Source organism: Crocodylus siamensis, chromosome 6, assembly GCF_052110815.1.
Source record: "Crocodylus siamensis isolate JL-2025a chromosome 6, ASM5211081v1, whole genome shotgun sequence".
Classification (NCBI taxonomy): domain Eukaryota; kingdom Metazoa; phylum Chordata; order Crocodylia; family Crocodylidae; genus Crocodylus; species Crocodylus siamensis.
Genome location: NC_143400.1, coordinates 19,343,891 through 19,366,918, shown reverse-complemented (window position 1 = coordinate 19,366,918; position 23,028 = coordinate 19,343,891). Strand labels below are relative to the sequence as shown.

The window sequence follows — 23,028 nt, the reverse complement described above, 5'->3', positions numbered from 1 at the left end:
CCTGGGTCTGCCCCCACTTCCACTTCAGAATGAATGGCGTTGCCCTGTGCCCACTGCGGAGCCTAGTGCCCACCCCCATGGGCCTGACTCTGCTGCTGCCCTGTTCCAGGGACAGGCAGGGAGAGGCTAGAGCAGTGATGCGGTGCATTGGCCGGGGCCAGTTGGTGGGTGACACGGTCACCACGTGCATGCGCATCCTGAATACTTGCATTCTATGCATGGATGTGCACACTGGGGGCCTGGGTGGGTGTGCATGCCTCTGTGTGTGTGTGTGTGTGTGTGTGTGTGTGTTTGTCTCTTGGATGCCTGAGTTCTGTGCATGCGTGTGTGTCCTGGGTCCCATAGTAGTGCATGTCCCACCGTGTTCCCTTTCCTGTGCCAGAAGCAAGCTGGCGAGCAGCCCCTGCCACGGCACTGCTCCAACCCCCTGGGGAATGGAGGTCTTGGATACCTGGGGGGCTCAGAGCACTTCCAGAGCCCCCCCCACTGGCAGTCGAGCCCCCTCCCTCCCCCATGGATCCCTGGGTTCCTTGGGCTCCCCCCACCCCCTCTCAGGATCACATGACCCCTGAGTTTCTCTAACCTTCACCTTTAATGTTTCTGCGATTGGGCTGAAATGGTGACATTTTGGGACAATGCAGCCATGTGGTGGGGGGTGCTGGGGCAAGGGGAGGGGTCCCACCAGTTCATGAGACCCTCCCCCTTTAGGTCAGGCCTGGATGCCTGGGTTGTTTCCAGTTCTGGGAAGGAAGCAGGATCTGGGGGGGTGCTAGGAGGCTGGATGCCTGGGTTCTCCAGGGGGGAGGGGGGCTGTTTGGTTGGACCAAAGTGGGGGGGTGGGTCTGGGAGCCCTGGACACCTGGGTCCCCTCAGGGGGGAGTGGGGCTGGGGTGCAGAAGCCAGGCCCAGATGCCTGGGTTCTCTCCAGCTCTGGGAGAGGCAGAAGTAGACGAGAGGAAAGGATTAAAAATGCCCTCCCCCTTGCCCCTAGCACTGTGACCCCCACCACACATGGCCTGTGGATGGGGGGGAGGGGAAGGGCCAGTGCAGGCTCAGCCTCACCCCTGGAAGGGGTCTGGGGTGGGGTCAGGGGCACTTCCGCTCCACACACTGCTTGCCCCCCTCCTCGTACTCCTGCTTGGAAATCCACATCTGCTGGAAGGTGCCCTGCAGGGATAGTGGGCTAAGCGGGGGACTCAGGCATCTGGGCTCCCCGCCCTCCCCCCACCCACCCTGCCCCAAGCAGGGCAGGACCCAGGCAGCTGGGGGGCTCACAAGTGAGGCCAGGATGGAGCCCCCAATCCAGGGGCTAAATCTCCGCTCCATGGTGCTGTTGCTGGCGATGAGCTTCAGGCGCATGCTCTGCAGGAGGGGGCAGGCACATGGGTGAGCTCACACGTGTGCAATGCATGCACTTGTGTGTGCAACAGCAGTGGGGGGGGCACAGCTCGGGCACGCATACACTCTCGGAAGCCAGGTGTCCAGGACACACACGCAGCAAGCATCTGGGGGACGTGCACACACGTGCCAACACTGGCTCACATGTATGTCCTCGCACACTCAGGCTTGTATGTGCTTGAAGTAGAAGAGAAGGCCTGTTCCTGCACAGGTGCCCACACTTTTACACGCATGTACACGCTTGCATGTACTCATGAACAAGCCTACACATGCTTCCACCCACGCTTGCACAGGCACATGCTCACGCACGCACACACATGTGCATGTTCACGCACGTCCTCACACTCACATGCATCTGCTGGCACTCACACATGTGCTTACCGGGGGTGTTTTCTGTGACAGCTCCCGGTTGAGGCGGTCAGTAAAGCCCTGCAGCAGTGTGTTGCCCCCGGTGACAATGACGCTGCCGTAGAGTCCCTGGGGATATGGTTGCTACCGTAACACCCCTCCACTCCCTGTGACAGCCCCTCCCCCCCACATAGACCAAGGTCAGCCCCCCTCTCCCAGCTGCATCCCCAAACACCTGGGTTCTCTTGGAGAGCAGCGGGGACTGGAGTGCGAATGCAAGGGGTGCTGGAGGCCAACACCTGGGTTTTCTGGGAGGGGAGTGGAGCGGGGTTGTGGGGGATGACTAGGGGACTTGGAGCCCGGACACCTGGGTTCTCTGCCCCCAGTCGGGTCCAGGGAAGGGGGCAAGGTGGGGAGTCACTCACCGGGCGGATGTCAATGTCGCACATCCCAATGCTGGTTGTCACCACGTGCCCCACGCCCAGCATGGTGTTTCCCGATAGGCCCTGGGGGGGCATGGGGGTCAGCAGGGGGCACCCTGGATGCCTGGGTTCTCTGGGAATGGGGTGGAGGGGTAAGAGCAGGGGGGCTGGGAGCCCAGATACCTAGGTTCTCTGGGGGCAGGGTGGGAAGGGTACAGCGACGGTGGGACCAGGAGCCCAGATGCCTAGGTTCTTTGGGAGAGGGGAGCTGGGAGCCGGGATGCCTGGGTTGTCTGGAAGGGGGGCGGTGGGAACCTGGATATCTGGGTTCAGGGTGGGAGGGGGGCTGGGAGCGTGGATCTCTTGCCCCTCCCCCAGGCACCTTGACGTTGGAGGGGTCAAAGAGCCCCTCAGGGATGCGCAGCCGCTCGGCCCCGTAGTCCGTGTTGTAGCCATTGGGCATCTCATAGTGCACTGTGGGCATCTGCGCCGCCACCCTGTAGGAGGGGGAGGGTTACGGGGTGCAGCTTGCCCAGCACCCCCCAGCCCCCCTAGCCCACTCACTGCTCGTCGTAAGGGGAGTCGGAAACCTGCAGCACCGAAGCCTGGAAATCCTGGATCACCTCCTGGGTAGGGGGAAAGGGAGAGGTGTGATGGGGAACCCAGGCATCTGGGGTCCCAGTCCTGCCCCCGAGGGAACCCAGGTGTCCGGCTCACGTTGCAGGTATAGTTGTGCCAGGACTTGGAGACCTGTGGCAGCTTCTCCTTCTTCTTCCAGTTGGGGGGGGCTCCCTCTCGCACTGGCTCCTGGGAGGCCAGGGGAGGGGCCTGAGACCCAGGCCCTGGCCCCTCCCCTGCCTCATGCCTTGCTCTTCTTGCCCTACTCCCTGTCCTAATGCCCCCTGAGGCCCTGCCCCTCTTGCTCCGCCCCCTTCCCCAATTTCCTGCTCCTCTTCCCCTGCCCCCTGCTCCAGTGCCCCTCCCACCTCCCTACAGGCCCTACCCTCTGCCCAAGGCCCTGCCCCCATCTCCACCCACTTGCCTGAACCCTCTCCTGGCCCCATAGCACTGCCCCCAGGCCCCATAACTCAGCCCACTTCCCCAAAGCTCCACCCCCACTCATTTGCCTTAACCTTCTCCTTGACCCATAGCCCCACCCCAGCCCCAAAGCCCCGCTCCCATCCACTTGACTTGACTCTTTCCTGGCCCCCCAACCCCCTGGCCCCTCCCACCTTGGCAGCAATCATGTAGGGTGGAACGATCTCGATGTTCATCTCCTGGAAGAGCTCCCGGCACTGCATGGAGATGAAGTCCCCAGCCAGCGGCGACTTCACGATGCCTGGAAACATGCCCCCACCCCAGGAGATGTGAAGCCACGCCCCCACCCCCCCACTCAGAGTACACCCTTCTCAAAGCACAAGGAAAGGACCCAGGCATCTGGGGACCTCTCCCCCCGGCTCCCAGAGAGGACCCAGACATCCAGGCTGCCTCCTCCGCACCCCCTGGGGAACCCAGGCATCCAGGTGGAGGATCTCACCCTGCTGCAGGATGTAGCCGTCGTGCACTGGAATGGCGGTGGTGTGGGTGGCGCCACTGTCCAGCACCAGCCCTGTGCTGCGCCCATTGGCGAAGCTGACCCCCGAGTCAAGGCCTGGACACCTGGGTTCTCTACCTGCCCTGGGCAGGGGTGGACCTGGATGCTTGGGTTCTCTGCTGGGCCCAGGGGGGGCATGGTGGGTAGTCTGGATGCCTGGCCTCTCTGCCTGCTGAAGGCTGCGTCTGGGGTATGTGCTGAGCTCATGGTGGGGCGGGGGCAGGAGCTGGGGGCACCTGGTGGGGAGGTCCTGGGCTGGAACCCAGGTGTCTTGGTGCCCCACTCCCTTCCTCCATAGGGTATGTTGTGACCAGGAGGGTCTGGGGAGAGCTACTTGGGGAGCACAGCAGGGGGGGCATTGTGGGATATGCAGTGAGCATGGTAGTTGTACAGAGTAAGGTGGGGTCCCAGGGGTCCTGAGGGAGGGTTCGGGGGGTCCCAGAGGGTGGTCTGGGTGAATCCCAAGGGGATACGAGGTGAGCATGGTGGGGGTTCTAGGGGTCTATGAGGTGTCCCAGGGGGTGTCCTGGGGATGGGGAGATATGCAGTGGGCACGGTGGTCTTGCAGAGGAAGAAGGGAGGGTCTGGAGGGGGGTTCCCCAAGGGTTTGGATACGCGGTGAGTACGGCGGTCTTGCAGAGGAAGAAGGCCGGGATGTTGTAGTGCTCGAACATCAACTCTGTCAGCTTCTCCCGCTTGGCCCGCGTGTTCCACTGCAGGGACATGGGCTGGTTGCCAGGGCAATAGAGGGTCTGGTTGCCATGGGGTTGGGGGGGCCGTGACCTGGTTGCCATGGGACATGCGGGGCCCAGTTGCTATGGGACATGCACGGATGTCCGGAGATGCGTACCCTTGTTGCTATGGGGATCAGAGCCCCTGTTGTTGTGGAGAAGGGAGCTGTGTTTACTATGGGACAGGCAAGGGATCTGGTTCCTATGGAGTCCAGAATCCAGTTGCTATGGAACAGGTGGGGGGGTCCAGTTACTATGAAGATAGGGGCCCAGTTGCTATGGGACACACAGGACCTGGTTGCCATGAGCACACACAGATGGGGACACTGGGGGCACATGCTGTTGCCATGGGGAGGATGGGGTGGGAGTTTCTGGATGGGGGGGAGGGGGAACATGCAGTTGCCATGAGGGAGGACATGGAGTGGTTGCCGGGGGCAGTTGCTGCAGCGATGGGCACGTACCGGAGCCTCGGACATGAGCACCGGGTGCAGGCCAGGCTCCGACTTGATGTGCTTGCTGTAGGTGTGGTCCAGGATGGCCTGGAAGCACTCCCAGTCCTCCACTGGGGGGTGGGGAGCGGGGTCAGATGACTGACTCTGCCCCCTGCACCACAGGGTACAGCACTGAGTGTCAAAGGGTGTGGCCACAGGGTGGGGCTGGGGCCTCTGCCCCCTGCTATTATGGGTGGAGGCATGGCCTAGGTTGTAGCGGGTGTGGTCAGAGCCAGGGGCATGGTTGTTCTGCAGGGGGTGGGGCTGGCTGTGGGCATGGTCAGAACCTAGGGGGTCCGGCATGGGTTGTGGGGGTGGGATGTGTGGATGTGGCCAGAGCCAAGGGGTGTGGCTGGGTTTAGCCATGGCTAGATACAAGGGGGTATAGCCAGTCCTGTAGGGAGGGGGGCTAGGTATGGGCATGACCAGAGCCAAGGGGGCGTGACCTGGGCCCAGGAGGGCATAGCCTGGCTCCCGCCCAGGGCAGCCACCTATGGGGGTGGAGCCTGGGGGCAGGGCCAGGGCTCACCCATGCCATTCTTGAGAGGGGAGAGGACCTCAGCAGCCTCGCGGGGCACGTGCAGTGCATTGGTGTCGATGTAGTAGGCCTTGCCACCTTTCTTGTCCTTGTCGCCATCCAGCTCCAGCGCTGCCTCCTCGTGCGACTGCAGCCCCACACTGGTGGGGAAGTCCGCCTGGGGCGGGGGTCAGCATGGCGCCCTGGCTCCAATCCCTGATCCCTATCCTGATCCCTGATCCCGGTCCCTGATTCCCATTCCCAGCCCCTGGGCCCAGTCATGAGCCCCAATCCCAGACACCAGCCCAATCCTGGCCCCCAGTCCCGGATCCCAGCCCCATGCTGGATGCAGAGCATGCAACATCCCTCGGAGGGTCTGACCCAGGATGGGGAGGGGGCTTCCCCTTCAAACCTACTCTCTGCCCCACAGCCCAGAGGCCCGGATCAGGGACTCGCATACCTTGGGGCAGTCCTCGCCCGCGTAGCCAGCTCTGACCGAGAAGGAGCCAATGTCAAAGACCAGTGCCCCGACCTCATCTGGGGAGGAGACAGCACGTGAGACCCCTCCCCATGCAGCTGTGCCTGGGGGGGCCGGACTGGGTAGAATGGGAGAATGCCTGGGTTTTCTATAGGGGGTCCCCGACCCCTGGGTTCTCTATAGTATGTCAGGGGCCCCTGGATTCTCTCTATGGAGGGTGTCCCCGGCCCTTGGGTTCTCTATAGGATGTCCAGGGCCCCTGGGTTCTCTATGGGGGGTTCCCGGGCCCCTGGGTTCTCTATGGGGCCCGGCCAGGTGCCCCCCCCCCCCGCACCTCCCCCATAGACGCCCCCGCTCATCCTGGCTCGGCGGCGGGTCCCAGCGGCGCGGCTGGTTCAGCACCGCGGCGGCGGACAGCGGCCAGGGGGGGCGGGGGAGGAAGAGCGGCCGCTGCCAATCCCAGGGCCGCCCCCTCCCGGCTTAGCTCCCGATTGGCTGCCTGGGCAGACAATGAGTGACAATCGAGCTGCTTCTTAAAGGGGCAGGCAGGAGATTTTTTTTGAGGGGGGCTGACGACTGGGTTCTCCCCCAGCTCCGGGGAGCACGTGCATGGGATGGAGGCTGGAAAGGGGCAGGACCACGGTATGGGGTGGAGGCGCGGCCAATTATGCAAATGAGGGCACGAAGGAGGCGGTCCTAGTGGTAGAAGTGTGCCTTAGCTTGGACTGCACCACGGCTGTGCTGGTGGGGGGCGGCATTTCGTTCTCATGCTGGGCTGTGATTTGGTATCGCCCTGCTCCCCCCCTCATGGAAGCAGTTGGTTTCTCTCACGTCCCCCACAATTAGTATGGCCCATCCTAGTCCCCTCCCACCACCACCCCCGTTAGGAATGAGTTGGTTTCTTCCACACCCCCACACTTGCAGTTGGCCTCTCCCGTTCTCCCCCCTCCCCGAACAGAGAGTTGGTTTTACCTACCCCGCCCCTTATCTTGGGTTTGGTCTTTCCCATTCCACCCCAGGATTAAGAGACTTGGTGTCACCCATACCCCCATGCCCAGTGAGTTGTTCTCTCCCACTCCGCCCCTCAGCACCAAGAGAGTTGGTATCATCCACCCCTACACCCTGTGAGTTGGTCTTCCCACATCCACCTCCTTCACCATTGAGATAGTTGGTATCACTCACCCCCTCAACCTGCTCCCTCCATAGCTACTGAATTGGTCTCTCCCATCTCCCCCCATCCCGCAGTCAGGGTTGGTATCACCCACCCTTCTCCCCCTAGAGGGAGTTGGTCTCTTCCACTCCCCCTACACCGAGGGTATCATCCACTTCCCCTCCTCCCCCCAGATCCAGTGACTTGGTCTCTCCGAGCCCTCCCCCCACCCTCAGTTGATTTGTCCTGGGCTGGATGTCCCCGAGCGAGTCCTCCACGCTATGGAAGGCTGGACCTGAGGGAGTCCTCTGCACCATAGAGACGGGAGCTAGATAGTCCTCCGAGCCATAGAGTCCCGCTTCCTAGACACGCCCCCAGCGAGTCCTCTACGTTAGAGAGGGCTGGGGCCTAGTCAGTCCTCCACACCAGAGAGTTGGAACCTGGAGAGTCCTCCACGCCAGCTAGGGCCGCGGCCCATAGAGGCGCGTGTTTAGAGCGTCCCTCGTCCCTCCCCCCACCCTCACGCGCTTCCGCCCCGGCCCCGTTTCCGCTTCCGCCGCGCGCGCTACGGCCGCCTCGAGCCGAGCGGAGCCAGTGTCACCCCGGCCCCCCCACCACAACCCCTGAGGTGCGGGGGGGGGTGGCTGGGCTTCTGGGGAGGGGTCTCCATGGAAACCGGGGGTGGGATTGCCATAGTAACGGGGGGGCTTTAGGGGCGTGGCGGTCACCATGGCAATGAAGGGCGTGGGGGGTGTCTGGGGTCTCCATGGCAACGGTTGCTTGGAGGGGATGGGGGGTCTGGAGCCCGCGGACCAGCCGCTGACACCCACCCTTCCTTCTCCAGGTGGCAGCGATGGGAGACAGCGATGACGAGTACGACCGGCGGCGCCGCGACAAGTTCCGGCGTGAGCGCAGCGACTACGACCGCTCACGGGAGCGCGATGACCGGCGGCGCGATGACTGGAACGACCGGTGGGAACCAGGCCAGGACCCCCAGCTGAGGGGGTGGCGGGGCCTGGATGTGCCCAGCTCTGTGGTAGAGCACAGCTGGGTGTAACAGCACCAGGGATGCAGCCAGTTCTGGGGTGGGAAGAGCAGCAAAGTATAGCACACAGGGTTAAAATGCAGCTGGCTCAGGGAGGGGGGGAGGGCTGAGCTAGGTAGAACAGGCCTGGATGCGCCCAGCCCTGGGGAGTGGGTATGTGGGGACAGCGGAGAGAGATGCTGCCTGTGTGCCTCTAATTCCCTCCCCCAACCTGGCAGGGATTGGGACCGTGGGCGGGAGCGCCGCAGCCGGGGCGAGTACCGAGACTATGACCGGAACCGGCGGGAGCGCTTCTCCCCACCCCGTCATGAGCTCAGCCCCCCACAGAAGCGCATGCGCCGGGACTGGTGAGTCCAAACCCCACATCCCTCCCCCACCCCCACAGGCCCCCTCTGATGCCCCTGTTTCCCCCCATAGGGATGAGCACAGCGGTGACCCCTACCACAGCGGCTATGAGATGCCCTACAGCGGGGGGGGTGCCGGGCCAGCCTACGGCCCCCCCCAGCCCTGGGCACACCCCGACATGCATGTCATGCAGCATCACATCTTGCCTATCCAGGCCCGGTAAGTGTGTGCCCTTCTTTCTCTGAGCTCCTAGTCCACATCTGCCCTGTCCTCAGCTTCTACCCCCACGTCTCTGCCCCCACGCTAGGCTGGGGAACATCGCGGAGGTGGACCTGGGTATGGCACCACCTGTGATGAAGAGTTTCAAGGAGTTCCTGCTGTCCCTGGATGACTCGGTAGATGAGACAGAGGCCGTGAAGCGCTACAATGACTACAAGCTGGATTTCCGGCGCCAGCAGATGCAGGACTTCTTCTTGGCCCACAAGGATGAGGAATGGTACGTACTGCCCCCCCTGGAGTCCCGTCCCCATGTAGGAGTGAGAAGTGGTGTGTTCCCTTCGCTGTCATAGTGATGAATAGTACGTCTTGGCCCCCCACGAGTATCAGGAATGGTTTATTTCTTATCCTCATACAAGAATGAGGAATGGCATGTTCTCCCCCCCCCCACCAAGAATGAGGAATGGTGCATCCTATTCACCCTCTGAGAATAAGGGGAGAATGGTACACCCCATTCTCCCCCAAGAGTGGGGAGTTACTGTACATCCTGTCCCCCCCCATCAGAAATGGTATTTCCCATTCCCTCCCCCCCCGGAACGAACCCTGCTGTGTCCTATTTCTCAGAGGTCTGAGGAATGGCATATTCTGTTCCTGCTGAGGATGAAGAATGGTATGTCCCATTTCTCATCAGGATGAGCAATGGTACATCTCATTCCTTTCAAAGCAGTACCTGGGGTGACGAGGAACAATGGCAAGAAGCTCCTGGAAAACAGGTTCAGGTTACAGATTAGGAGGTACTATTTCACTGTTAGGGTGGCTAGGATCTGGAACCAACTTCCTAGGGAAGTCGTCCTCGCTCCTACCTTGGGTGAATTCAGAAAGAGATTGGATAAACACTTGTCTGGGGTCATGTGATCCCAGTGTGTGCTCTGGCCAGTGGTGGGGGGTTGAACTAGATGGTCTATTCAGGTCCCTTCTGACCCCAAACTACTATGAAACTATGAAGAGTAATATGTGCAGACCCCTACCCCTGAAGAATGAGGAATGGTGCAGACCACCCACAGCTCTATTCTCTTCCCTTCCATCCCCCCCCCGCTTTGGTATGGGAACTGGGAACCAGCAGCGGGGTGAAACTGGTCCCAATTAAGGGCAGGAGATTGGGGGTGGGGCTAGTGCTCCCCTTCCCCAATGTACAGCCCAGCCCCTGCTGTGTTCTTAAGCTCCTTCCACACTGGACTCCTGGGTTCCTTCTACTCTCGCAGCCCACCTGCTCAGTCTCCCCAGTAACAGACAGGCCCTGAGGGCTGCCTCCAGACTGGTCCCAGTATAGATCTCAATATAAACCCCAACTCAGAGCTAGCCACATCACAGCACCCATGTCCTGTTCCACCCAGCCTGGCGTCCCGGAGCTGGGCGCATCTGGGCCTGTTACACCCAGCCTGACCCCCCCCAGAGCTGTGCACATCCTGTCCTGTTCTAACCAGCCTGGTTTTCTCACAGCTGGGTGCATCCAAGTCTTTTTCCACCTATCTACACCCCTCCCCAGAACAAGCTGCATCTCCCATTGCTCCAAGGGGGGCCTTGTTACACCCAGAGAACCCAGGTGTCCTGCAAGCTGACAGCCCCCCTTAAAAAAAACAAAAACCACAAACCCCAATTCTTGCATTTTTCCCATTAAATTCTCCTCCCTTTGTTAGCTTTTGACTTCTTTCTCTTAACGAGTCCGCCTCCGTTCCATTGTGGATGTTAATTATAACTCACCCTTCTTTTCCCCCCCCCACCCCACGTCCTCCTCCACCCGGTTCCCAGCCAGAAAGGAGAGAAGCCAATTAAGCTGCCCGCCTGCGGAGAGACCAAAAATAGCCGTTTTTTTTCCATTATTTTCTTTTTTCTGGTGCCGATCCCGGTGCTTTCGGCGCTACCGACTCCCGGCGGCTGCCTCCCCATCCGGGCCCTCATTAGCCAGACAGCCAGGGCCCACCCACCACGCACAATGTGGTGCCTTAGAGCTATGTAAAAGTCGGCAGGAATTAGACAGAGAGGCCGGGAAATTTGCCCAAAAACCCGGCGTTTCGGGGCCTTTTTTTATTTTCCTTTGCGTGTGTGTTTTTTTTTTTTTTTTTTTTCTCCCGGATGGGGTCTTTTTTTTTTTTTTTCTTTTTTTCTTTTTTGTCTCCTGGAGTCGCCGGGAAAGAGGAAACCAGCCCAAAAGCCCCCGAAACCGGGGGCTTTTTGGAGTCGTTTTTGTTTTTTTTGTGTTTCTGGTTCTCTTTCGCAACCCGCCGGAAAAAAAAAAGCCAGCGGCCCCGGGCTGGAGTCGGAGCTACGTGTATGTATGACCCGCGTCGTTCTCTCGCTGCGTTCGCTCCGGCCTGTCTCTGGCAAGCGTTTTTGAGTCGGGATGTGCTCGTCCGCAAGCCCCGCCCAGCTCCTTTCAAGGGCAAAGCCCTGCCCCCCTCCATGAGGGGAGTTGCAAATGGAATGCTCCTCCCAGCTCCTTTTAAGGGCAAGGCCCCCTTCCAGTGGGGTGATTTTTTAATAACAGATGGTTCCTCCCAGCTCCTTTTAAGGGCAATTCCCTGCCCCCCTCTCTTGGTGGAGGGTGGGGAATACCCAGCAGCAGTAGTAGGACTTTTATCTGGGTTGTTTTATCCTTTTCTGGGGAATTTAGGGGCAGGAACCCAGCTGTAGAGGTGTCTGTTGCCATCAGATCCAGAGCTGAGAAGAATAGGGGGTGATTGTTTATGAGCAACAGCAGTATGGCTTTTAACCAGGTTGTTTTATTCTCTTGGGGTATTTAGAGGCAGAAACTCAGCTCCGTGGTGCAGTTTTGCGCCCGAGTGGGACTGAATAGCAAGCACATCCCTGAGACACAGGCATTTGATAGGCTGGGAGACTTGTAGGCAGAGTGTGGGGGAATCCAAGCATCCGGGGCTTCTTGGGGCTCGGGAGACCAGAAGACAGGATCCAAGGGTAGAGAATCCAGGCGTCCGGCACGGCTGGAAGCCCAGGAGAAGGAGTCTGGGGGGCAGGGAACCCAGGTGTTTGGGGATTCTTAGTGTGGGGGGCAGGAGAGGGGATCTAGGGAGAGAGAACCCAAGCATCTGGAAGCTGTAGGGGTGCAGAGGAGCTGGGATGAGACAAGGATAGAGAGCCCAGGCGTCTGGGGGCCTCTCTGGGAGGGGGCAGGGGGGCTGGGAGCCCGGTCGCCTGGGTCCTCTCCCCGCTTCAGAGGGGGTCAGAGCAAGGGGGGGAGGAGTGTTGGGAGCCTGGACACCTGGGTCCTTTCCTCACGCCCCCCCCTTGGGGAACAGAAAAACCCAAGCATCCAGGCTCCCCCCTCCCTGCAGAGAGGCTCCCCCTCTCCAAAGCCCCGACCCCTCTTCCATCCCATCCAATGGGATCCCCCCAGTCCTTATTTGCATGTCTGAAGCCCTGCACCCCTGCCCCATTGCTGACGACCTCTCTTTCTTTCTTCCCTCCTTCTCCCGCCCTCCTGGAAGGTTCCGGTCCAAGTACCACCCGGACGAGGCAGGGCGGCGCAAGCAGGATGCACAGGGGGCGCTGCAGAATCGGCTCCGCGTCTTCCTCTACCTGCTGGACAATGCCTGGTTTGACACGCTATTGCTGGACATGGACAAGGCCAGCGCCATCATCAAGACCCTTGATGCCGGTATGGGGTGGGGGGCAGCCGCGTACCTCAGTTTCTCCATCTAGGACTCTGAAAATGTGGGGGCAGCGCTCTGAACATTTAGCAGCAGCAGTAGGGCTTTTATCCGGGTGGCCTTGCCCCCTTCTGGGGGATTCAGGGGCAGGAGCCCAGCTCTTGGGGGCAGTTTTAGAGGCATCTTTCAGCATCTGATGGAGAGTGGGGAGCTACGGGTGATTTTCTATCAGAAGTAGTAGTGGGTTTTATCCTGATTGTTTTAACCTTTTCTAGGGTGTTTAGGGGCAGAAACTTAGCGCTCTCTACCCTTGGGTGCAGTTTCACAGGTATCCATCACTGTCAGATCCAGGGTCAAGCGCTACAGGGGGTGTTCCTTTATACAGCAGCAGTAGTAGGGCTTTTATCCAGGTCATTTTGCCATTTTCTGGAGTATTTAGGGCAGAAACACAGCTCCATCTACCCTAGGGGCAGCTTTAGAGGTGTCCGTTCACCGTCCAATCCAGAGCTGGGAGCTACAGGGGGTGATTTTGTATTTGCAGTAGTAGTAGGGCTTTGATCCAGTTGTTTTGCCATTTTCTGGGGAATTTAGGGGCAGAAACCCAGCTCTGTCCACCACAGGGGGCAGTTCTAGAGGTGCCCATCAGCATCCAACCCAAAACTGGGAGCTACAGGGGGTGATTCTTTATTGGCAGGAGTAGTCAGGCTTTTATCCTCCATATTTTAGCTTCACTTTTACCCCTTTTGGGGTACTTCTGGGCGGGGGGGGATGAAACCCCAGCCTTATCTCCCCCTGGGAGTGGAAACTCCAGAGGCATCCATCTAGCTATGAAGGAGGATACCCACCTAACAGCAGTATTAGGCTTTTATCCTCTATAGTTTTGCTTTCTTCTGGGATATTGGGCGGGGTGGGGAAATGGGGCAAATTTTTGGCTTCATACTGGCTACAGCAGATCCCTTCCTCCTGTCCCCCTGCAGCTGTCATCAAGATGGAAGGCGGCACAGAGAATGACCTGAAGATCCTGGACCAGGAGGAGGAGGAGGAAGGGCGGGCAGAGAAGGGGGAGGTAGCCAAAAAGGAGGAGCCCCGCCTCCCTGAGCCTGAGCGCAAGGGCCCCGAGCATGAGGCCAAGAAGGAGGAGGCCAAAAAGGTTGGCAGCAAGGGTGTTGTTAATGGGGGGGGGGGACAAGGGCAGGGACCCAGGAGACCAGGCCCTGCCCCCTTCAGGGGGTTTGTTTTGGGCAGTGTGCCTCAGTTTCCACCCCTAGGACTCAGGAAATGGGCGGGGGGTAGGGAGGAGTGTGGTGGCAGGGAAGGGGTTAATGGGGGTAGACCCTGCTTGCATCAGCACTGAAAGCCCTGCCCATTTACAGGTGGAGGAGGAGGAGCCTGTGGAGGACAAGGCCAAGAAGGGGGAAGAGCCTGAGGAACAGCTGCCCAAAAAAGAGGAGGAGCCTGAGACAGAGCCCAAGAAGGTGGGTCCTGCCCCCACTGTCCCTTATCCCCATCTCCACCACAAAGCTGGTCTGTGCCCTTTTCCTGCAGCCATGCCCCCTGGCTGCCTCTCTGCTCCATGCTCTGCCCCTTGATGTACTGGGCTGTACCTATCCCCACCAGGCCCCACCCCCTTGAGATAGCCCTGGCCCTTTAGACTCTGCACCACCCCTGTGATATGCTTGGTCCCACCCTGCTCTGCTAGGCTCTTCCCCCTCCCCCTACAGCCTTTCCCAGGCCCCACCCCCTGACTTGGTCCCCCCACCCTGATGTGCCCCCCACCAGGCAAGCAAGAAGCGGAAGCGCAGCGGCGAGGACAGTGGTGATGATGGCAGCGTCTCCGAATCCGACTCTGGCGATGACAGTGGCCCTGGTGACGACCGGAAGGAGGGTGAGCCTTGGGGGCGGGGCCTCTGGGGCTGCCCAAGTGACCAGATGGGGGATGGAAAGCAGCAGGTGCCCCATGCTGGGGGTGGAGCCTGAGAGATGGGCAGGGCCTGGGGGGGGGGGAAGCCTGGTCCTGGGTGGGGGCAGGGCTTATGGGGGCAGGGCCTGAGGGAGCCTGGTTCTGGGTAGAGACGGAGCTTTTGGGGTGGGTGGGCCTGAGAGACAGGCAGGGCCTGGGAGAAGGGGGCAGAGCTTCTGGAGGTCTGATCTTGTGGGGAGGAGCTAGGGGTGGGGCCTGAGGGAAGGGGGCAGGGCTTCTGGGTCCTGAATCCTGGTGGGGCCTCTGAGGGCCCTATCATAGGGGTGGGGACTCCAAGGGCCTGATCCTGGGGGGTGGGGGGGAGACTGGGGCAAGGTCTGGGAGGGTGAATCCAACTAGGGGCCCGATTCTGGGGGGATGGGCTGGAGGTGGGGCTTGTTGTTGCAGCTAGGACTAGGGGCAGGGCTTGAGGGTACTCCAGGAACCCAAGCCTGCCCCTGCTAACACTCCTCCCCACCCCCTGCAGAGGAGAAGGTGGTAGAGGAGAAGAAGGGGCGAGAGGAGGAGGAGGGGGCAGGGGCGGGGCCAAAGGCCAAGGAGGGTGAGCCCAAGCCCCGCCCCCTGCACAAGACGTGTTCTCTCTTCATGCGCAACATTGCACCCAACATCTCCCAGGCTGAGATTGTAGCGGTGAGTGGTGGTTCTGGGTGGGAAGCAGGCCTCCCAGAGCTGGGTGCATCTTATGGCTGAGAACAGAAGGGTCTAGATCTGGGGGGTCTCTGCAGGGTCTCACTCTTTCTTCCCTCCCCCTTTCAGCTCTGCAAGCGCTACCCCGGCTTCATGCGTGTCGCCTTGTCAGACCCCCAGCCTGAGAGGAGGCAAGTTGAGGCATGGTTCCCCTCCCCCAATTCAGGGCTGGGACATCTCCCCAAACAGTTACCATCCCAGCCCCCCCTGACCCGGGACCCCCCAGTGTTGCACTTATAAAACTCAATTTTTCAAGCACTAGGTTTAAAAACTAACACAACCCTTGGCTGATGAGCAGCGGAAAGTCTTGATTTAATAACAACCAAAAAACTACAAGACTAAATGATGGAAAGACATTTTTCTCTATTCTTGCATTTGTGGAGCTGTGAAAATGTGCATTTCTTGCAGTAAGCAAAATTAAAGGTCAATTAAATGCAACAGGTCTCGAGTGGGTACGCAGAGGCACCAGCAACCCAACCAGGCTCATCGACAGGGCAGAAATTTGCAGTAGTTTGTAGCAGGGGTGGTTGGTTTACAGACAGACAGTGACTGAGGAAGGGTCTTTGGGAAAAGTTGATCTTTTTTGTTCAACCAAATTAAATAGTCGGAAAAGATTTTGAAAAACTCAATTTTTCTGACTATATGCATGGTCTAATAAAAGATTTCAGATAGGCAGGCAAGGTTTTTTTATTAAACCAAATCAAATTTGATTAAACCCCCCCCACACCTTTTCTGACTCTAAGTTGGTCTAATAAAATATATCAGAGTAGTAAATCTGATTTTTTTTTTTATTAAGCCAAGGAAAATGGTTGAAATTTTTTTTGAAAAACTCAATTTTTCCAATTATTTGTGTTGTCCTAATAAAATATATTAAATAAAAGATTGGTGAATCTGATCTTTTTTTATGAAACCAAGTCAGATAGGTGGACATGTTTTGAAAAACTCAATTTTCCCGACTGTTTAGTTGGTCTAATAAAAGATATCAGATAGGCAGATGAAGTTTTTTGGGTAAATCCCATCTTTTTTATTAAATCAAGTCAAATCATTGGAAATGTTTTTTTGAAAAACTCAATTTTTCCAATTATCTGAGTTGATTTAATAAAAGATATAGGATTTACCTGAAGAACCTTGTCTGCCCATGTCCTCAGACCACTACGGCTACAACCGACACCCTGGGACACATGCAAATATACACAGCCCAAGTGTCCAGGGTGCATAGTGACGTCTTTTATTAAACCAATTCAAATAGTTGGAAAAATTTTGGAAAAAATCAGTTTTTCAAATTATTTGCATTAGTCTAATAAAAGATCTCGCATTTACCCAAAGAACCTCATCTGCCTATGTCCTCAGACCACCACGGCTACAACCAACACCCCTGAAAACACGGAATGATCAACATGTTTGTCAAAACTTTGACATCGCAGGCTTGCTTTAAAAACCATGAGGCTGCGTTGTTATATTTATCTCTCACACAACACTTTTCCTGCATTCAGCTAGTCTTTTTGTGATTTAGCTTGAAATTATTTATATTTCCTCTTTTGTCGTCTTTAATTACTCGTTCACTTGAAAATGATACGTCGTTCCCTGGTATCCAGGGTGCAGCCATCTCGGTTCAGAGGCAAAAAGCATCCAAGCTTGTAGCAGAGGTGATACCTTTTCTCACGCCAACGAGATGTGTGCAAAAAATACTTCTTTTAATAATTTTTCACTGCAAAAATTTATTTTAATTACTTTTAATTGCAAAAATTTACTTTTCTTGCATAACCTGCCTGCTGTGTGCCATTGTCGCGAGCTTTTGGGCACATGCACCTTTGGGCATAACGAAAATATATGTTCTTGCTATGCCCGAGGAAGAGTGGCTGTGCCCGTAAGCTTGCAGTGATGGTGGAGAGGTCATGCAAGAAAAGGAATTAAAAGCAATTTTTGCAATTAAAAGCATTTTTTTAAATGTGTCTCATTGGCATGATAAGAGATATCACCTCTGCCACGAGTTACCACACCAATGAGTTGCATGCTAAAAAAATATATTTAATTCCAAAAAATTCCTTTTAATTCCTTTAAAATGCAAAAACTGTTTTTAATTTCTTCTAATTGCAAAAATTTATTTTCTTGCCTAACCCGTTTGCCATCATTGCAAGCTTTTGGACTCATGTGCCCTTCCTCAGGCATAATGAGAACTAAATCTTGTCTTATGCCCGAAGAAGGGTGCGTATGCGCAGAAGCTTCCAAGGATGGCAGATGGGCTATGTAAGAAAAGTAATTAAAAGATTTTTTTGCAATTAAAAAAAAAATGGGTTTTGGGTTTTTTTTTTTGGCAAGTATCTCATGGGCTTAATAAATTATATCACCTCTGCTGCGAGTTCGGATCCCTTATGTCATTTCCTCACCTTCTCTAGTTACATTCACTCACATACACATGTTATGAGTGTGTCAAGTCTTGGCCAACAATTTTCCTTTGAGAGAAACTGTCAGTTTTATTATTTGAGGCCGGTGGTACTGGGGGCTGTGAGCTTGGCTGTCTCGACACCTGTGTGGGTTGTAGCCCACAGTGGAGTTTAATTTTCTTTGTGGCAGATTTGTTGTCACAACCCAGTTTGGCCCCAGCCACTGTCTTGCATGGAGGGACCCTGCAGGGCTTCAGGGCTCTGTGACTGGGTGGGGGGAGAGGGGTTAAGGGCACCCTGGGGGGGCCTGAAGGAGCCCATCCTGTTCCTCTCTCAGGTTCTTCCGCCGTGGCTGGGTGACCTTCGACCGCAGCGTCAACATCAAGGAGATCTGCTGGAGCCTCCAGAACATCCGGGTGAGTGTTTGGTGCCCCCCAGACCTGGATGCATCTGGTCCTGTTCTACCCAGCCTGTTCCCCCAGAGCTGGATGCATCTGGGACTTGTTACATGCAGCCTGGCCTCTCAGAGCTGGCTGTATCCTGGCCTGTTTTACCCAACACAGCCCCCCGCAAAGGTGGGTGTATCTGGGCCTGTTTGACCTTGCCCAGCCCCCTGGAGCTGGGCGCATCTGTGTCTATTCTACTCAGCCCAGCCCACCCAGAGCTGGCTGCACCTGGGGCCCTGTCCTGCCCACCCCAGCAGCAGCTGCCTGTGTCCCCACAGCTACGGGAGTGTGAGCTGAGCCCCGGAGTGAACCGGGACCTGACGCGCCGGGTGCGCAATGTGAACGGCATCACGCAGCACAAGGCCATTGTGCGCAATGATATCAAGCTGGCAGCAAAGCTCATCCACGTCTTGGATGACCGCACCCAGCTGTGGGGTGCCAGCCCCCCTCGCGACAGCCCCCCTGGCGCGGTGAGTGAGCACAGCTGGCTCTGTTACACCCAGACCAGCCCCCCAGAGCTGGGTGCATCTGGGCCTGTTCCATCCAGCTCCTCAGAGGTGGGCACATTCATGCCTGTTCTACCCAGCCTGGCTGCATCAGAGCTGGGCACATCCAGGCCCTGTTACACCCTGACTAGCCCCCTAAAGCTGGCCACCTCTGAGCCTGTTCTACCCAGTCTGGCCCCTGTTCGACCTAGCCCAGCCCCCAAGAGCTGGGCACATCTAGGCCCTGTTCTACCCCTACCCCCACCAGAGGTAGGTGCATCCAGACCTGTTCTGCCCAACACAGCCCCCCCCAGAACTGGGTGCATGAGGGTCCTGTTCCACCCAGTCCGGCCCCCAGAGCTGGGCACACTGAGCCATGCTCCCCGCCCTTGCACAGGCGCTGCCAGCACAGAATCCCATCTTGAAGAACATCACCGACTACCTGATTGAGGAGGTGAGCGCAGAGGAGGAGGAGCTCCTGGGCCAAGGCCACGCCCCTGATGACCCCCCCAAGGAAGGGAACCCTGCTGAGGTTACCGTGGAGCGCGATGAGAAGCTGCTCAAGGTGTGTTGGGACAGGGGCGGGGCCTGGACACCCAGGTCCTCCTGGGGCAGTGGGGAAAAATGTGGTGCAAGGAGCCTGAATATCTAGGTTCTGTCCCCATTGAGGCAGGTTGCTGGTGGGGCCAGGAGCTCAGATACCTGGGTCTGCAGGGGTGGGAGGGAATGGATGCCAGAGGCCTGGGTTCTTTCTACACCTTCATGGGCTGGTGGATCAGAGCTAGCGCAGACACCTGGGTTCTCTTGTGGGGAGGTTGGTGGGTGGGAGGAGGGGCAGTCCAGACTCCTGGGTTCTCTGTGTCTAGATGGGCTCAGGAAGTGGAGGGGTCTGTGAGCCCGGACACCAGGGTTCTCTCCCCAGACAGGCAGGCTGCTGGGAGGAGGGAGAGGGGAGCCCAGACACCTGGGTCCCTGCCCTGACCCCCTCCCCCCTCCCTGCGGGCAGGTGCTGGACCGGCTGCTGCTCTACCTGCGTATCGTTCACTCAGTGGACTACTACAACACAGCTGAGTATGTCAATGAGGATGAGATGCCCAATCGCTGTGGCATCGTGCACGTGCGTGGGCCTCTGCCACCTAACCGCGTCACGCACGGAGAAGGTAGGCCACACCTGGACACCAGGGTCCTCCTGGGGAGTCTGCGGTGGGAGAGCAGGGGGCACTGGGAGCCCAGGTTCTCTAGGTAGGGAGTAGGTGCAGGTGGCTGGGGGCTGGTGCCTGGGGTTCAGGGTGACAGCAGGGGTGGGTGTGGAGCCTGGATGCCTAGGTTCTCTGAGCAGGGTGGAGGCTTAGGGCTGGGACAGGGGTCTGGATGCCCAGGTTCTCCAGAGAGGAGTGGGGCTGGAGGGTGAGAGCAGGGCTTCTGAGGCCAGGACCACCTGGGTCCTGTGGGTAGCAGGGTGGGCCCTGGGTGCCAGGAGGCCTGGGCGCTCTGGGGGAGCAGGGGTGAGAGCGGGGCTGGCAGACACCTACCTGGGTCCTGTGCTGACCGTTGCGGGGGCGGGGCAGTGGCAGAGTGGCAGAAGACATTCGAAGAGAAGCTGGCACCGCTGCTGAGCGTGCGTGAGACACTGGCAGAGGAGGAAGCGCAGAAGATGGGGCGCAAGGACCCTGAGCAGGAGGTGGAGAAGTTTGTCACGGCCAACACACAGGAGCTGGGCAAGGACAAGTGGCTCTGTCCCCTCAGCGGCAAGAAGTTCAAGGTGGGTGGGGTTTCCTGCAGGGACAGGGCTCCATGCTAATTACCCTTTTCTCTCCCCTGATTTTCTTCTCTAATTAAATAATCCACTTGGATTAACCTGTTGACTGATTTAAATTATTGGGTCCAACCCATGGGCTCCAAACCACTGGCTACAATTAACCTGTTAATTCTAATTAAACAAAACATTCTAATTAATCCACTGGCTCTAATTAAACTATTGGTTCTAACTGACTCCCTAGTTCTAATTAATCCATTGGTTTTAATTAAGCAAATGACTCTAATTAACCCCCTGACTCTAATGAACCCATTGGTTTTAAACAAATAAATGGTTCTAATTTGCCCCCTTGCTTTAATAACCCCTCTCATGCTAATTAATCCCTTCTCACCTAATTATACCCCCTAATTATTTTTCACCTGATCCTGTCCAATTACCTCCCCTGCTAATTATTTCACTCTTATTCACCCTCCCTTTTCCTGGTTCATTATCTCTCCTTCCTCTTTCTCGTATACTTATCTCCCTCTCTCTGACTTTATGCCCTTGATTGCCTCCCCTCCCAGGGCCCTGAGTTTGTGCGGAAGCACATCTTCAACAAGCACGCGGAGAAGATTGAGGAGGTGAAGAAGGAAGTTGCCTTTTTCAACAACTTTCTGCTGGACGCCAAACGCCCTGCACTGCCTGAGCTCAAGCCCAACCAGCCCCCAGGGCCCGGCCAGGGTGAGTGTGGGCCTGGGGCTGGGGATTGGAGTTGGTCCTAGGAGCTTTGGGTACCGGTATGGCTGGCCGGGGCATTGGGGGGGTCAATGTCACCCCTTCTGTGTCCCCAGGTCTGGCTCCCGGGCTGCCCTACCCGCCCCAGACGCCGCAGGGCATGATGCCATATGGGCAGCCACGGCCCCCCATCCTGGGCTACGGAGGTGAGTGGTGGAGGCAGCAGGGAGTCTGTAGACCTGCATCTTTAGCTTGTCATCAGTAGGGTTCTGAATGAACAAGCCCATCTGTTTATAGGGGAAGGGGGGGGGTCTTGCACAGCCCTCCTGCCATCAGGGTTCAGAGTGAACATGCTCATCTTGCTCATCTTTTCTGTGGACAGGGGACACATGCAGCCTGCTTGCCATCAGTAGGGTTCAGAGTGAAGGAGTCTGTGCTTATGTACAGACGGGGTATGAACGACCCATCCTGTTGTCAGGAGGGTTCAGAGTGAACAAGCTTATCTGCTTCTATGGGCAAGGAGGTGACTGACACAGCCCATCTGCCATCAGTAGGATTCAAAGTTGAACGTGTCTTATATAGACACGGGGAAGGGGTGTGACAGACACATCCGTGTGATTCAAATTGAACGAGCTTCTATGACTTTTAGGCATGGAGGGGACTGACTCAGGCCACCTGCCATCAGTAGGGTTCAGAGTGAACAGACTGGCAAGCCTATGTAGGCAGGGGAGGCCAGTGTCATCAACTGACACCTCTTGTTATCAGTAGGGCTCAGAGTGAACAAATATACCTGCTTCTTTGGGCAGGGGAGTACAGGAGGGGGAAGGGGGCATTGACGGGTACATCCTGTCATCAGTACAGTTCAGTGTGAACAAGCCCATCTCCTTATAGGACCCAGGGAGGAAGTCCTGCACAACCCATCTGCCATCAGTAGGGCTCAGACTGAACAAGAATCCATGCATATATAGGAAGGGGGAGTGCTTGTCACATCCTGTGATAAGTGGGGCTCAGAGTGAACAGGTCTGTGTGCTCCTATAGGCAGGGGAGGCTGGATGGGGTTGACTGACACCTCCTGTCATCAGTAGGGCTCAAAGCGAATGACCCCAAATACTTTTATGGTGGGGTTGATAACCTCACTTCATCTCTAGAGGTCAGAGTGGCTGGGGATTGGTGGCCACGCCCCATCTGCCATCAGTAGGGTTCAGAGTGAACTTGGCCCCATGGGGTGGTGTGGCCTGTGCCTGACCCTCCCTCTGTCCCCCCCCAGGCGGTCCCCCGTACCCCCCCGGCCCCTACGCTGCTGGGCGGGGCAACTACGACACCTTCCGAGGGCAAGGCGGGTACCTCAACAAGCCGCGCAACAGGTGGGCCCCCAGACACCTGGGTTCTCTGGAGGTGGGGTACAGCTAGTGTGCGGGGGTGGGCTAATCAGAGCTTGGGGGATGGGGGCCATCAACCCCACTCCTAACAACCCCGCTTTCCCCACAGGCTGGTCCGTGGCGATCCCCGCGCCATTATTGAGTACCGCGACCTGGACGCCCCGGAAGATGTGGACTTCTTCTGAGTGAGCTGGACCCCGCCCCCAACTCTTTTTTTTTATGCCCCCATTCTTTCCCAGGTTTTTTTTGTACATTTAATTGTCATGGATTTGAATAAACTATGTCCATCGGACCAATGGCTCGCAGGGGGTGGGGTAGTAAGGGGGCAGGGCCTATCACCAGGTACTAAGGGGGTGGGGAGGGGTGATGGCCTCCCCCATATCTCCCTCCCCTGGGTGGCTTCTGAGGGTGATTGACGCATTTGGTTGTCAGTAGGATTCAGAGTGAATACCCCCCTGCCATCCCTCTAGAATCCCCCCTGTAGCAGACAGGCCTCAACCAGCCCCACAGCTGCTATCCAGTGGGCCATGGAGTGTTAACCCTGGGGCCTAACGATGGCTACTGCATATGAAGGAGCAGGAGACACTGGGGGCATTGGCTCCAGCCCTCACCCTGGGGAAGCCAGATGTCCCCATCCCTAGGGCTATTTCTACCCCCTTCTGCATGTCCTGGCACTTTTGGAGGACTGAAATTTTATGGTAGGGCTCAAGCATGGGGGGAAATCAACCTCTTCTCTATGGTGCTTTAGCATGTGGAGGACTGATTCTCTATGGTCTTTGGGAGTGGTGTTTGAGCA

At 57.4% G+C, this 23,028-nt stretch overlaps 2 protein-coding genes across 5 annotated transcripts; one reads left to right on the top strand and one right to left on the bottom strand.

The window, feature by feature from the left end:
• Window positions 1-585: 585 nt before the first annotated feature.
• On the bottom strand, window positions 586-6,585 carry ACTL6B (actin like 6B). Its single transcript, XM_090055723.1, has 14 exons — window positions 6,314-6,585; window positions 5,962-6,038; window positions 5,514-5,679; window positions 4,955-5,055; window positions 4,378-4,475; window positions 3,706-3,800; window positions 3,401-3,507; window positions 2,886-2,975; window positions 2,733-2,794; window positions 2,551-2,665; window positions 2,172-2,252; window positions 1,780-1,875; window positions 1,276-1,362; window positions 586-1,167 (listed from the first exon to the last, which is right to left on the bottom strand). Exons 1-14 carry the CDS (start codon window positions 6,336-6,338, stop codon window positions 1,087-1,089), a joined length of 1,281 nt encoding a protein of 426 aa, XP_089911849.1. The 5' UTR covers window positions 6,339-6,585; the 3' UTR covers window positions 586-1,086.
• Window positions 6,586-7,470: 885 nt separating this feature from the next.
• Window positions 7,471-22,524, top strand: SRRT (serrate, RNA effector molecule). 4 transcript variants are annotated; one of them, XM_090055573.1, is made up of 20 exons: window positions 7,471-7,611; window positions 7,974-8,101; window positions 8,393-8,521; window positions 8,592-8,738; window positions 8,827-9,015; window positions 12,239-12,408; window positions 13,378-13,550; window positions 13,774-13,875; window positions 14,180-14,285; window positions 14,848-15,011; window positions 15,138-15,199; window positions 17,790-17,868; window positions 18,177-18,368; window positions 18,781-18,948; window positions 19,390-19,543; window positions 19,952-20,145; window positions 20,703-20,859; window positions 20,970-21,059; window positions 22,121-22,217; window positions 22,342-22,524. In XM_090055573.1, exons 2-20 carry the CDS (start codon window positions 7,983-7,985, stop codon window positions 22,415-22,417), a joined length of 2,568 nt encoding a protein of 855 aa, XP_089911699.1. In that variant the 5' UTR covers window positions 7,471-7,611; window positions 7,974-7,982; the 3' UTR covers window positions 22,418-22,524. The 4 variants fall into 4 exon arrangements, with proteins under 4 accessions (XP_089911699.1, XP_089911698.1, XP_089911700.1 ...); XM_090055572.1 differs by lacking the exon at window positions 7,471-7,611 and adding an exon at window positions 7,619-7,757; XM_090055574.1 differs by lacking the exons at window positions 7,471-7,611; window positions 20,970-21,059 and adding an exon at window positions 7,619-7,757.
• Window positions 22,525-23,028: the final 504 nt, after the last annotated feature.

What these genes read in the sequence shown, in the direction of transcription:
- ACTL6B (XM_090055723.1), bottom strand. Translation starts at nt 6,338, where the DNA reads ATGAGCGGGGGCGTCTATGGGGGAG. An exon ending in GGCACAACTATACCTGCAAC is followed by an intron (nt 2,795 to 2,885) that starts GTGAGCCGGACA and finishes CCCCCTACCCAG; the next exon opens with GAGGTGATCCAGGATTTCCA. An exon ending in TTGACCCCTCCAACGTCAAG is followed by an intron (nt 2,253 to 2,550) that starts GTGCCTGGGGGA and finishes ATGCCCCCCCAG; the next exon opens with GGCCTATCGGGAAACACCAT.
- SRRT (XM_090055573.1), top strand. Translation starts at nt 7,983, where the DNA reads ATGGGAGACAGCGATGACGAGTACGACCGGCGGCGCCGCGACAAGTTC. An exon ending in CTGAGACAGAGCCCAAGAAG is followed by an intron (nt 13,876 to 14,179) that starts GTGGGTCCTGCC and finishes GCCCCCCACCAG; the next exon opens with GCAAGCAAGAAGCGGAAGCG. An exon ending in TGGTGACGACCGGAAGGAGG is followed by an intron (nt 14,286 to 14,847) that starts GTGAGCCTTGGG and finishes CACCCCCTGCAG; the next exon opens with AGGAGAAGGTGGTAGAGGAG.